This window comes from Diabrotica virgifera, chromosome 2, assembly GCF_917563875.1.
Source record: "Diabrotica virgifera virgifera chromosome 2, PGI_DIABVI_V3a".
NCBI classification, from domain to species: domain Eukaryota; kingdom Metazoa; phylum Arthropoda; class Insecta; order Coleoptera; family Chrysomelidae; genus Diabrotica; species Diabrotica virgifera.
In genome coordinates, this window is record NC_065444.1 from 239,451,542 (window position 1) to 239,466,003 (window position 14,462).

Sequence of the window (14,462 nt, forward strand, 5' to 3'; positions counted from 1 at the left end):
TTAAGGAATCCTTACCTGGTACTAGCGGCACACAAAAGGTAACTGACATTATTACGGATTCTGATTTGAATGAAACTTCTTCAGAATCTTCTCTTGTTGAAGATAGCGAAGAAGAATTTAAATGTCCTTATGTTGATAAACCTAAGAGGCTTAAAATACTAAAAACAAAGCAGCAAATGAGAACGCCATTGCCTTGTACTGCACAAATAGCGGACCTAACTGGTGCATCTAATAGAACTGTAGCTAAAATTGCATCTGCAGTACTAGAAGATATGAAAATAATTGCTCCGGATAAGTTATCTAACGTGATAGATAAAAACAAGGTCCGTAGAGAAATAGAAAAAAGTCGAAAAGCTCTTCAGCAGATACCTCTCGCTATCACAGTAAAAGGGTTATACTTTGATGGTCGCAAAGATAAGACACTGCATCAAGTTGACGGAAGACGAACTACGAAACTTGAAGAACATATTTCAATAATACAAGAGCCAGGAAGTATTTACTTTGGACACGTAACTTTACAGACTTCCGGAACTGCAGAACATATTTTTAATGGACTAATTTCATCCTTAGAAAAACAGAACACAGATCTTAATGAAGTAGTAGTAATCGGCTCTGACGGAACCAATGTAAATACAGGATGGAAAAACGGAGTCATTCGCAAAATTGAAAGTCACATTGGCAAACCATTGCAGTGGAGTATTTGTTTGCTACACGCCAATGAGCTCCCTCTAAGACATTTGTTGCAAGAGTTAGATGGCATCACAAAAAGGACCTTACACATTTTCAGGTCCGATAGGCGCACTTCTTAAAGAATGTGAAACAAGGTCCGTGGTTAAATTTGAATCAATTTCTTGTGTGCTCCCAGTTGTGATACAACAAGATTTAAGTAATGATCAACAATACCTTTATAACATTTGTCTGGCACTTAACGCGGGATATTGCCAAGAAAGCTTAGCGAATAAAACACCTGGAAAAATTAGTCATGCTCGCTGGCTTACAACAGCTAATAGGTTGTTACGGTTATATGTGTCTACAAATGACCCCTCCGAAAATTTAAGAGTGCTTGTAAAGTTCATTATAAAAGTATATGCGCCAATGTGGTTCCAAGTTAAATCTAAACCCGTAATAGAATACGGTGCAATACATTTATGGAATGCGATTAAAGCATCAAGAGAACTTCCAGGTAATGTGCAAAATATATTTCAGAGGGTAATTTCAACCAACTCATTTTCTGCACCCTGAAAATTTACTCTTAGCACATGCTTTTTGATTCTCGTGACCATGTTAGAGAACTAGCAGTGCGTCGAATTATTAAAGCTAGAAAACAAAAATCAACAGAAGTTGTACGATATTTTAAAATTCCAGACATACAGTTTGACGCTGATGATTATATTTTTTTAATTGATTGGCAAAAGTGTTTTTTATCAGAGCCTCCTTTAACAACGAAGCTTACTGACGATTTCCTTCTTAAGCTAATAATCAAGGATAAAAGGGCACCCGACTTTATTGACAAATTCCCATGTCACACACAAGCCGTAGAACGGTGTGTGAAAATCGTAACAGAGGCTTCGGAAAAAGTATGTGGAGAAACGACAAGAGACGGCTATATTAGGGCGAAACTAAATGCTAGAAAAAAGTTACCAGAATTTGAAAACAAAAATCAGTATTTTAAAACAAAAAATTTAAAATAGAAAAATAAGACAGGTGGGTGGGAGGGAGGAGCTTGAGGTGTAGCTACCTCCACGTGGTAAGCTCTGGGTTGGTTTGATCTATTAAAGTATTTTTTTGCAATGCAAATAAAAATTAATTACAAACAGTACATTTAAATGATCAAATCAAGCGAAATGCTACACAAACTAGTCTCTCTTTGATGTTTTCACTACACTTAAACTGTGCGGGGCGCAGTTTAAAATTCAGATATCCATTTTATTTTTTAACAGCTTACTTTTGACAATATTTGAAAGGATTTTTTCACTACGAAAATAATCAGTAAACGAAAAAAAAAATTGGGCCCTTGGGGGCCCCAGGTGCGCGGCTAAAAATGCGAATACCGGCCTGAGTTTTTTTCTGTCTTATTTTTATTACAAAAGACAAATTTTTTACTATACGGAGTTCCACTTTTACAAAAAAAAATTTTTTTTGCCCATTTCGGCCCAGGCTAATGTGTACAGTACATAAAGTAGAGGACCCAGTATACTACCTTGTGGGACTCCTGACTGAATTTGAGACATGAATATGCCACTGAACTTCTAAAAAACATACAAATGAGTAGTCTAGTAGCAGCATACGGGGTCCCGTGGACACTTTTAGCTCGCCGCGATTTGATGGTGGTATTATACCTAGGTTTTTTGGGTCACTGAATCCAATGGAAGTGGTCTGGAAGCCCAAATGTGATGCGTTTAATTGTTATTAACAAACTATGGTAAAATTAGGTGTTTTTCAGGAATTATTAGAAGCCCTGTAAATAAATTGATAGTGGTAAGGTCTTGTCTGGTGTATTTTTGGTCGTTGAATCGAATGCGACTAGTCGCGATTACTCAAAATATGTTCTTATTTTGTTAATAACAAAATAATTGTTTATTCGCCGAAAAGCTCGAAGTGCGCTATCTACAGCAAGTTTGTAGTCTTTCATAGTATTTTTATACGCTAAATCGATTGCCGCTAGTCGTGAGAGCTTAAACCACGTTCCGACTTTGTTATTAATAAATTATTGCAAAAATAACGGTTTATAGTACGTTCACTCACGGTTTTTGGTTTAAATTAAAAAAAAACACTTGGATTGACATGAAATTTGGCATACACGTAGGTAACATGTCAAAGAAAACAAGTGATATTGTGCCGATGTCTGCTTTTACTCTGGATGTGAGTTTCACCCCTTTTCGGGGGTGAAAAAAGAAACCTTTAAAATAAGTCCGGAAGTGGATAAACTGATTAATTCTAAGCAACTTTTGTTCTGTACAGTTTTTTCACTAAGTCAATACTTTTTGAGTTATTTGGTTTTTTTGTTGAAAAATGAACATATTCACTCGCAAATAACTCGAAAAGTATTGACTTATTGAAAGAACTGTATAGAACAAACGTTGCTTAGAATTAACCAGTTTATCCAATTCCGGACTTATTTTAAAGGTTTCTTTTTTTACCCTCGAAACGGGGTGAAACTCACCCCAAGGGTAAAAGCACGCATCGGCACAATATCACTTGTTTTGTTTGACATGTTAGCTACGTGTAGGTATGCCAAATTTCATGTGATTCCAAGGGGTTTTTTTTTTAATTTAGAGCAAAAACCGTGAGTAAAACGTACTATAAACACGACTAGTGACAATCGATTTAGCGTATAAAAATACTATAAAAAAGACTACAAACTTGCTATAGATAACGCATTTCGAGATTTTCGGCGAATAAACAATTATTTTGTTATTAACAAAATAAGAACACATTTTGAGTGTCTTGAGACTAGTCGCATTCGATTCAGCGACCAAAAATACACCAGAGAAGACCTCAACACTATCAATTTATTTACAGGGCTTCTAATAATTCCTGAAAAACACCTAATTTTACCATAATTTGTTAATAACAATTAAACGCACCACATTTGGGCTTCCAGACCACTTCCATTGGATTCAGCGACCCAAAAACCTATAATACCACTATCAAATCGCGGCGAGCTAAAAGTGCCCACGGGACCCCCTATGTTGCGACTAGACTAAAGCTGAATGTTGCTGAGAATGTCACTTTTGGAATCCCAAAAGCGATGCTACTCCTACGCCAGGGATTCTTTTCATACCGACCGTTTAATGGACGTGATAAATTTTATTGATCTCATGGAGAATTGTAAAAAAAGGCAAAAATTGGGTAACGTTTATTTATTTAACATCTTTATAGAAATGACTTCATTTGAGGCAAAATGGAAAAAATTAAATATGGAGCTGCACTCTTCGCCTTTAAAACGCATTTTGGTTTTTATCGATATGACACTTTAATAGAAAAATATCGAATTTTTATTGTCGAGTTGATACATAAAAAAATTTATTTCATGCGCATGACTGAAATTTAAAAAATTATGCAAAAATACAAAGATTCCGCTGAGCAGGTCACCTTATAAGAATGGATAAGACAGAACACCCAGTAGACTGATTTGCGGAACTAGCGTGGAACGTCAGAGTAGGAAGACCAAGGAAGAGGTGGATAGACGAAGTGAGAACCGATGCTAAAAAGATATTGAGGGTGGACAACTGGAGGAGAACAGTTAGGGACAGAAATACTTGGAGGTGGAACCCGAGGGAGGCCAGGGCCCGACTTGGGCCAGTAGCGCACCCAGAATTTTCTTCTGGGGGGTTGGCTTGGGCACCGAATTTGTTTGTGAAAGACAAGTTACATTTTCCTATAATTTATTATTATTATTATAAATAACGGCAGAAACTAAAAAAGCCCAAGAAAAATAAATATTACAATTAATACAGAGTAGGTACGTAAAAGGAAAAACAAATCGTATACATAAAGAATACATAAAAATTATTCATATAAAAATTTAACATCAGTTCTAATAAAGATCGTCCAAACTATTTTTAAAAGGCGTTCACTGTAGAATCTAAAACAACTTTAGTAGGGAGGCTGTTCGCAGGTAGTGAAAATCCTGTTTGACAAAAGAATTGTCGAGGTCGTGTGTGAAAATTTTCTCTGCGCAATTTGAGCGTATGTTCTCTTAAGTCTTTCATCTGTGTTAAGAGTAAATCAGTGGCGGTCTCAGAGTCAGATTTTGGGAGGGGCGATGGTCTGTTGCAGGGGGTCTGGGGGTGCAGCCCCCCAGCCGGAAAGGGGGTCCGGAAAATTTTTAAAAATATGGCAAGATTTTGAGAGTTTTAAAGGCATTTTATTCATTTGAACAGTTGATGGACCGAATATGGACTGACTGTCACTTAGTGGTTGTGACGAACGGAGAAAAAGGAAAATCACTTATTATTATTACAATTAGTATGAGTGGAAACAGTTTTACACTATAATCAAAAATAAAAAAGCTAGCCTCTAAAGCTTGTTGTAAATATTGTTCGGCTAACTTACAAATAAAATATTCAAAATATATTTTGAATTCTTGTGATTGTATCAAAAACCAATTTAGAACTATTGAAAACAACTCAAAGTCTAATAGAAAAGGTTTGTGGGTGATAGTATTTTTCAATGGCAAGCCTCTGAAGCAAGTCTCATCTTTCTAAACCTTTGACGATTTAGGTGGTTTTACTTTATCACGAACAAACGTCAAACTTCAGAGGTTTGGTCTGACAATGTTAGTTTTACGCTTGAATTGAAAGAGCTCAAAACACATTTTACCTTTTAAAATGTTAAAATTTACAATAAATATACATACAAATTAGTCTATTAGAATGGAAAAAAGGAGGTTCACATTATACATTGTAATAGTTTTATTAGGTTATAAGTAATAAAATAACAAGTTATAAGGTTTTAAAAAGAATGTAATTACAAATCGAATTCAAGTCTTCGATGGCCACTTTTGGCGAATCGTTCTAAAACTTTCGTTGGGTCTACAGGGATGTCTCGATGGGCATGGAGTAGAGCAAGTCCAGTCAACCTGTCTTGACGCATCCGTGTTCTTAGCCACGACTTTATTCTCTTTAGAGATTGAAAGCTACGCTCTGCAGAAGCATTGCTGATGGGAAGTGTAGCTAAGACTAGAAGTAGCTTGCTGACTGTAGGGAACAAATCTCTGTTACAACTGTCTAACGCGTCCAGCGCTGTTTTTGGAAATTCGTCCGTGTCTTTCCATTGCATTTCCCAAAGCTGTAGTTCACCTTTCAATAAGCATTTCATTTCAGCTTGAGACATATCAAAAAGTTCACTGTACCTCCTTACTAAACACTCAATTTTTTCAGACATGTCCTGAACAGAGTTGGTTATCAGGTATTCAGGCATGCATACGTGAAGATTGTACAACTCCAATGTTTCTTCAGGAAAACGAGACTTTGTGTCTTCTATTACAGAGTCTAGAATGGGAAGGAACACTGATACTCTAAAGTATGTCTCTGGGTCTTTAGTTGCTTGGTTGGCTCGATTCTTCTGCACTTGTGATATTCTTGGAATACTAATATCAAAATATTTCTTCTCGGCGATGTCCTTTGCTTCTTGGAACAAATCTTTAAAGCAAACAATCGCTGTGTTCCGTTGATTGGCAAGTGCTTTGGTCATGTCCGTAAAATGTTTCAATGCACATTTCAAGTCAATATCAGGTTTTTGAAGTAGCTTGCTAAAAGGCAGTGTAAGTGAAAATATGTTGCACATACACACTACAGTGATAATGAAAGTACTGTTCAGTAAGGCACAAATCAAGGTTCTCGCCTTGGATGCATGCAAAACAAACTTACCATGTCGATGTCGTCTTTTGCAGTTGCACATGGAAAAGGAAACGCTTGAGCAAACTGACACTTATTTATAGCCCTTTGACTTTGCCAGGCATTGATACACGGCCAATATGTAGCAACTAGCAAGGCTAGCAAGCAACGTCTGACTGAAGAAGATTTGTTCTATTCTACGTGATTTATACAGTGTTGCCACTGCCACTGTGACTTCAACGACAACATTACAGAAACGTCACTGTACCGTATTTGATGTTGTTACGTTATATCAAAACTAACCGTAGGCTATTAAAATAATCTGTCTACGGACGTTTTCACACTGTTAGATTATTTTGTCCAATAATAGCAATGCATTAGTTCGATCTCACACTTCGGATTAATATGTATATTAACTATATTAACTTCTCAATTTTTCAGAAAACTAAGGTTTCCGGGGGGGGGGGGGGCGATCACCCCCGTCGCCCCCCTTGAGACCACCACTGGAGTAAATAGATGAGATAAGTCCACCTCAAATGCATAGTTTAACACTCTATAAGTCACTATCAAATCACCTCTCAGTCTAAACTCTTAGATCACAATACTTCGATATGTTACTCATAGCAAGTCTTTCCTAGTATGACGATATTTAGTCCAGAAAGCCACTGCGCATCCGCTAGGAAAAATATTCTAATTCGGATTTTTGGCACAATCTTACTCAAAAAGGACTCCTTTTAACAAATTTGCATGTTGCCAGGACCAAAAGGTGGTCAAAAATTTTTTTAACGTTTTTTTTTTGTTTTTTTCCTAAAATTATTTTTTTTACATGGAAAAAAGTTTTTTTTAGGTTTTTTGGATCATTCCAAACAGAAAAGGTCTTTAGTGACTTTTCTCTAAAAATGATAGTTTTTGACATTAAGCGATTAAAAATTAAAAAATTGCGAAATCGGCCATTTTTAACCCTCAAAAACTATGTGAAAAACTGAAAATTTGAATGTTGCCAAGGTAGGTAGATATTCTTTAAACATCTATTGATGAAATCCCGAAGAGTTTTTTGCAATACAATATTCAAAACTCCTTTGTTTTTTAATTGCTAATCAAGCGTGCGCGACACTATTTTCCACCGACAGTATGGTGCAAATGAAAGGAATAAATTCGTTAATTCGTAAACTGGCGACTTTAAGGAAAAATCCCGAAACAGGTCGATTTTTATTTTTAAGTTATGATATTGTGGCGTATATGGTATACTAGTGACGTCATCCATCTGGACGTGATGACGTAATCGATGATTTTTTTAAATGAGAATAGGGGTCCTGTGCTAGCTCATTTGAAAGGTTCTTCAATTCTCTATTCAGTAATATAAACATTTACATAATTATTTATACAGGGTGTCCAAAAAATTTTTATTAAATTAAATTATTTGACAAAAAAGAAGTAGAAGGACACCCTGTATAAATAATTATGTAAATGTTTACATTACTGAATAGAGAATTGAAGAACCTTTCAAGTGAGCTACCACACGACCCCTATTCTCATTAAAAAAAATCATCGATTACGTCATCACGCCCAGACGGATGACGTCACTAGTATACCATATATGCCACAATATCATAACTTAAAAATAAAAATCGACCTGTTTCGGGATTTTTCCTTAAAGTCGCCAGTTTACGAATTAACGAATTTATTCCTTTCATTTGCACCATACTGTCGGTGGAAAATAGTGTCGCGCACGCTTGATTAGCAATTAAAAAACAAAGGAGTTTTGAATATTGTATTGCAAAAAACTCTTCGGGATTTCATCAATAGATGTTTAAAGAATATCTACCTACCTTGGCAACATTCAAATTTTCAGTTTTTCACATAGTTTTTGAGGGTTAAAAATGGCCGATTTCGCAATTTTTCAATTTTTAATCGCTTATATGTCAAAAACTATCATTTTTAGAGAAAAATCACTAAAGACCTTTTCTGTTTGGAATGACCCAAAAAACCTAAAAAAAAACTTTTTTCCATGCAAAAAAATAATTTTAGGAAAAAAAAAACGTTTAAAAAATTTTTGACAACCTTTTGGTCCTGGCAACATGCAAATTTGTTAAAAGGAGTCCTTTTTGAGTAAGATTGTGCAAAAAATCCGAATTAGAATATTTTTCCTAGCGGATGCGCAGTGGCTTTCTGGACTAATTACACGACCGTAGGGTAAGCGGGTAGCGCGACGTTGAACTCGGTTGAACACTTTCTAGTCTGTTTTGATCACAAATAAGTTCTGGACACCACACTGGCCCTGCGTACTCGAGTATTGGTCAGACGTATGATGTGTAAAGTTTTATAAAAGTTCGAAAAGAAACCGAGCTGAAGGACTTTTTAAGTAAAAATAAATTTTTGTTGGGTTGATTACAGATGTAATTTATATGATTTGACCAGCTTAAGTCTTTTGTTATGATCACACCTAAGTCTTTATGAGAATCAACCACAGTGAGTCTTGATTCCGTTTAATAGATACGGCACTACCGGATTGTTTTTTCCAATATGAAGGACGACACACTTTTCCACGTTAATGGGTAACGCCCATATGGAACACCAATCAGCAACGGAGTTTTTATAAAGGTATTCCAAAAGTATCGGAACGGTCAAATATTTCGCGAAATGAACATCGGATCGAAAAACTGAAAAATACGTAAGGTGGAGTGGGGTAAGATCGTAAACGGGGCAAGTTCGTATTAGCTCTAAATTTATCATAAGATACATTTAATTGTACAAGTTAAGAAGTAGAAATCTCTACTAGATTAGTATGAACTGATTGACATAGATGTATCTCACTCAGAAGTAATTCTACCACTATTTTGCCATTTATAAAATGTGAGTACATGAGTAGTAACAGTAACTATCTAACCTAGAGCTGTTGAAGGAAGTGCCGGTATTTTACAGCAAATTTGGTGTCTTGTGCATTTATTTTTGATAACTATTAAGAACATTGCTTAAAGTTTACGTTAAAGAAATAATTCCTTTCGATTATTTGAAATTTAGGTACTGGAAAAAGCACTACACGCTGGTCTTGCTACGCAAAAATTATTGCACGGGGCAAGTTAGGGGTACACGACAATTAGACCGAAATTATTAGACCGAAAAGCACTTTACCGAAACCTCACTAGACCGAACAGCATTAGACCGAAATGGTAAATAAATTTAAAAAGTTTGCAGTAAATTATGCCATTATGCTAAGATTTTTTATACCTGTCTTTGTAATACTGTAAATTGGGTAAATTAAGGGTAGAGTGACGTTAACACCATTTTAACTGTTTATAATAACCATCCAAATAACATTTAGTTGTAATTACATTAGTCTTATCTGTTTTACTGCGACAAGTAAAAAAGAACTGCTTTTCGGTCTTCTGCTGTTCGGTCTAGTGAGGTTTCGGTAAAGTGCTTTTCGGTCTAATGAGTTCGGTCTACTGCTTTCGGTCTAATGATTTCGGTCTCTTTACAGTAAACCCAAGTTCGGAGCATGTAGCGCGGTAAGACCAGACTTGTGCTTTTTCCAGTCAATTTTAAAGGTTTTTTTTTGTACTTTTTATGGTTTCTTGCTCAATTTATTTATTTATAACCTTTTTTAGATCCAAAATGGTTAGATATTATGTTAGAAAAACGAACCGCGAAGAGCGTAATCAGCAGAAACAATTAAACGAGCATTGATAGAAATTCGGGCAGGCCATAGATGCCAAGCAAAAAACCATTCTTTATATTTAAATGTGTAACTTTTAAACTAAGCAACTTATTTTATCCTGGCAAAAAGCATTTCGTAAATGACGGATTAGTAATTCCGATTTTGTCCCATAGCATATGAAGATACATTTCATTGAGTTTTAAATAGCTGTTTACGAACTTGTATGGGGTAAGTTCGGAATAGTTACTGTTTTTTATAATTTTTTACAAAAGTTCTAATTTCCAATGTAAATTGGTGTTTTTGGCAATACGAATTATAGCATATTAATGTTAGGTACTTCACGTAGACACCAAAAAAAAATGTGATATATTTGAAATATAATTTACAAAAAAAATTATAAAGTCAAACTTAACGAAAACCGGTTCGAACTTACCCCACTCCACCTTATTTAATATTTTTCAAAAATCTATCAAATGACACTAAACACCCCCTGGAGGTGGGGTGTGGGTAACTTTAAAATCTTAAATGGAAACCTCCCTTTTTTATTGCAGATTTAGATTCCTTACGTAAAAGTAAGCAACTTTTATTGAAGACATTTTTTCGAATTATGCATAGATGGCGCTATAATCGGTAAAAACAATTTATCGTCATACCATATGTAAATTACACAAAAGATCTAATATCTCAAGAAATGCACTTCCAAATGAAAAACCAAAAAACATATTTTTAATATTTTTCAAAAGCCTATCGAACGACCTCAAACACGACCCCCACTCCACACCCTGGAGGTGAGGGTGGGGGTAACTTAAAAAACTTAAATAGGAACTCCCATTTTTTATTGCAGATTTGGATTTCGCATAAAAAAATAAGTAACATTTGTTCGAAACATTTTTTAGAATTGTTGATAGATGGCACTATAATCGGAAAAATGCGATTTATTAGCGCCATCTCTCAACAATTCTAAAAAATATTTCCAATAAATGTTACTTATTTTTTATGAGAAATCCAAATCTGCAATAAAAAATGGGGGTTCCTATTTAAGATGTTAAAGTTACCCCCACCCCACGGTTTGGAGTGGGGTGTCTTGGGGCTCTGTTGGGTGTCTTTCGATAGGTTTTTTAAAAATATTACAAACGTGTTCTTTGGTTTTTCATTTGAGAGTGTATTTCTCGAGATATTAGACCGTTTGTATAATTTACCTAGTATCAGGATAAATCGTTTTCACCGATTATAACTCCATCTATCCACAATTCGAAAAAATGTCTCGAATAAAAGTTGCTTACTTTTACATAAGGAATCTAAATCTGCAATAAAAAATTAGGGGTTTCTATTTAAAATTTCAAAGTTACCCCCCACCCATCCTCCAGGGGGTGGAGTGAGGATCGTGTTTAGTGTCATTCGACAGATTTTTGAAAAATATTTAATACGTATTTTTCAGTTTTTCGATCCGATGTTCATTTCGCGAAATATTTGACCGTTCCGCTACTTTTGGGACACCCTATATATATTTTGTATATGCCCTGGGGGAGGGGGTTAACCACCAAAAGCCTACCCTGGGTGCCTCACTGACTTGGGCTGTAGTGATATAGGGGAGAGAGAGAACCGAAATTTAAAATCGTTAGTCGCTTCAAGCGTTGTTTCTGAGAGAATGATTCATTCAACACAAAAAGTGCTAATAAGAATTTTTGTTCAAAATTATCCCAGCTACATTTCCACTTACGGGGGAGTTTTAGGGGGAAGCCCGGGGGTAGGAGTAGCGAGTGGCAAACTTTCTGCATCTTTTTGGGGTCACAAAATTAACATTCTCAACAAAATTCAGCTTGTTCATCTCGTTTTAGAGATCACATCTCTGGCCAATTAGAAGCTATACATTTTTTAAATATATTTTATGAGGTACACTTAATGTACAATTAATAATTATTGTATTACTGTGAAAATCGTTTATAAATCGGAAAAATGATGTAGAAACAGTATAATTACCAAACATCCAAATGTTAATGTTTTATTCTTGTGTGTCATGCATTTCCAGTTTATTGAAGTTATACTTCTTTGCGATCGAGAGGGAAATTTTATAATGCCGGGCGCATGCGCACACAGACAGTATGTATTTCGTTGCTAATCTTTCAAGATATGTATGTATCAGCGCAAATAAGTCATATTATATCATATAAAAGGATATATTAGTGTTCTTAGTAAATGTATTATTTATTATAATTTTTGTGTCTTTGGATTTGTCTTCCTCGGGAATAAGATATTTTATAATAATAGAAAGTATATTTAAAATATTTTTGTATACTTCACTTTTGGTCTATTAAATTTGTCAGTATGTATGAGAAATCTTGTAACCTGTCAAAGCAAAAGGGATATAGCTCAGTGGTAGAGCGTGTGACCGGAGATCAAGAGGTCCCGGGTTCAAATCCCGGACGATTCATATTCTTTTTTTTTTATATTTTTGGTATCGTTTTAATAAAAATTTTTTAATAGTGGTAGGTAAAGAAAGTTAGTTTAATATTTAAATAAAATACAAATAACCTGTTAAGTATATTAATTTCGTTGAAATCATAATAATAGAAGTATAACTTCTTACGTGCGTACAAAGTACACACACATTCTTTTTTTTTTAATGCCGATTAGGCCTAATGCCTACAATAATTAATCATATGAAACAATCATACAGATCACAAGTTTTATTTTTTCGAGACGAGGTAAAGATATAAAGAAGACTAGGTAGATGAAACAGAAAAAAAAACAGGTAAATAAAACTGCGTATAATTACTTGTTTTATAAATATTAACAGAATCATATAAATCAAAATAAATATTTGAAAGACCACAATGGTTATGTAAAGAAAATATTAAAATTTTTGTTACATAAAATGAAATAAAATATTTTTTGTTGTAGTTTTTACACCTGGTAGTAAATAAAAATAATACAAATATTTAAAGCTTCCGTGGATTGAGGTAAAGGGAACTATTTCCCTGCGGGTATTTGAGATAACTGCCTCAGTTGTTTTAGAACAGTATCAAGAAGTTTCTTTTTATCCCTTTCGCTCTTTTTAAGTACTGTGAACATGGTTTTCTTGTCACCTTCTCTCAATCTAAAAATAAATCAATATATAGAAAAAAATTCAGACGTTTTTTGTAAGGATTAGCTATACGGCTATACAAAATTTATATTTTAGCAATATTATGTAATTGTATTAACTATTTCAGGGAATATATATGGTCCCAGATGTAAAAAATAAATCTGAAAATTCTCTTGGAACCACTTTCTGGTAACATCCTTAGGCCCGGCGCAAATTGAACCTAAGCGAGACACAACCTACGTCGGCGAACTGCGTAGACAGTTCTGCGCATCCTACGATCAGTTCATTCATTCGGGGGTCTCGCTTGGGAACGTTTGTCATCGACGTACAGTTTTCGGACATCTTGGATATTAAAGCACCCTAATATGTCTGTGTAGATTTTGGCGTTCGATCCGACCATCACTTGGGACATCGTTGCCGTATCCTCTATTTTTTCATATTATCACGTTACAATTTTTGTGATATTATACACGAGCGTGACAACCTCATACTTTATATTTTCGAGGGTGCTGAAAACGAAAATGAAGTTTATTTTGAATTTTATGTGGGGGAACATTGTCAAAATCGCAATTTTAACCTAAAAATAAAAAAAAAGAAATCACGTTTTTTTGCGTTTACCTCGCTACAACTCTGTTCCATTTTAATATTTTTTTCTGAAATTTTTACACTATATAGCTGTAACATTTCTGAAGACAAAGGTATCTGCCTCAAGTTTTTATTCTTATCATGATAAAGGTTATGAATTTTTCAAAGAAAAAGGTGCGGATTTGTGCATTGCAAAGTTTAATCGCAAAAGTTGTGTGACGAAGTTTAAAATTTCGCTTCTCAATCACGTTTATTTTAAAGTAAAGAGTACAAAGAAGTTTTTTGGTAAGTTTTAGATCAAAATGTTTTATAGATCAAAAATAGTGCAACTTTTAATGTCAACATTAGAAATCCCCAATATAACGCTTATTTTTTTAGGGACAGACAATCTAGGTCTAATTTCTCACATTTAGTACTATCCTTGGATTATAAGCTTTCATTTGACACCTCATTTGTCATTTTATCTAGTATAATGACGGAGAAGTAAACGTTATTATTCTATTATTCTTGTAGGTACATTTAACATTGATTGAAATTATGAAATAAATATATAGAAAACAGCATGGCAACACTGTAACCCACAAACATAAAAATTCAGCCACATTCAGCTGTGCTTTACATAGGGTGCTTTAATATCCAAGATGTCCCAGTTTTCTTGGGCCGTAAGGCACGTGACTCACCGCCAGATGTTTATTTTTACTTGTTTTTGTTTGCGAGATGGACTTATCTGAAATGAATGCGGACGGTACGTAAGTACAATTTATTATGATAAATAAAAATATTAGCATAGTCA

General features: G+C 34.7%; 1 protein-coding gene across 1 annotated transcript in view; it reads right to left on the reverse strand.

Annotated features, from left to right (window-relative positions):
• Positions 1-12,752: 12,752 nt before the first annotated feature.
• Positions 12,753-14,462, reverse strand: part of LOC114328523 (exocyst complex component 6) — a 39,004-nt gene continuing 37,294 nt past the window's right edge. Inside the window, exon 15 of the mRNA XM_028277388.2 lies at positions 12,753-13,096. Coding sequence (XP_028133189.1) covers positions 12,970-13,096 — 127 coding nt within the window. The 3' untranslated portion in view covers positions 12,753-12,969. The remainder of the gene's footprint in view (positions 13,097-14,462) is intronic.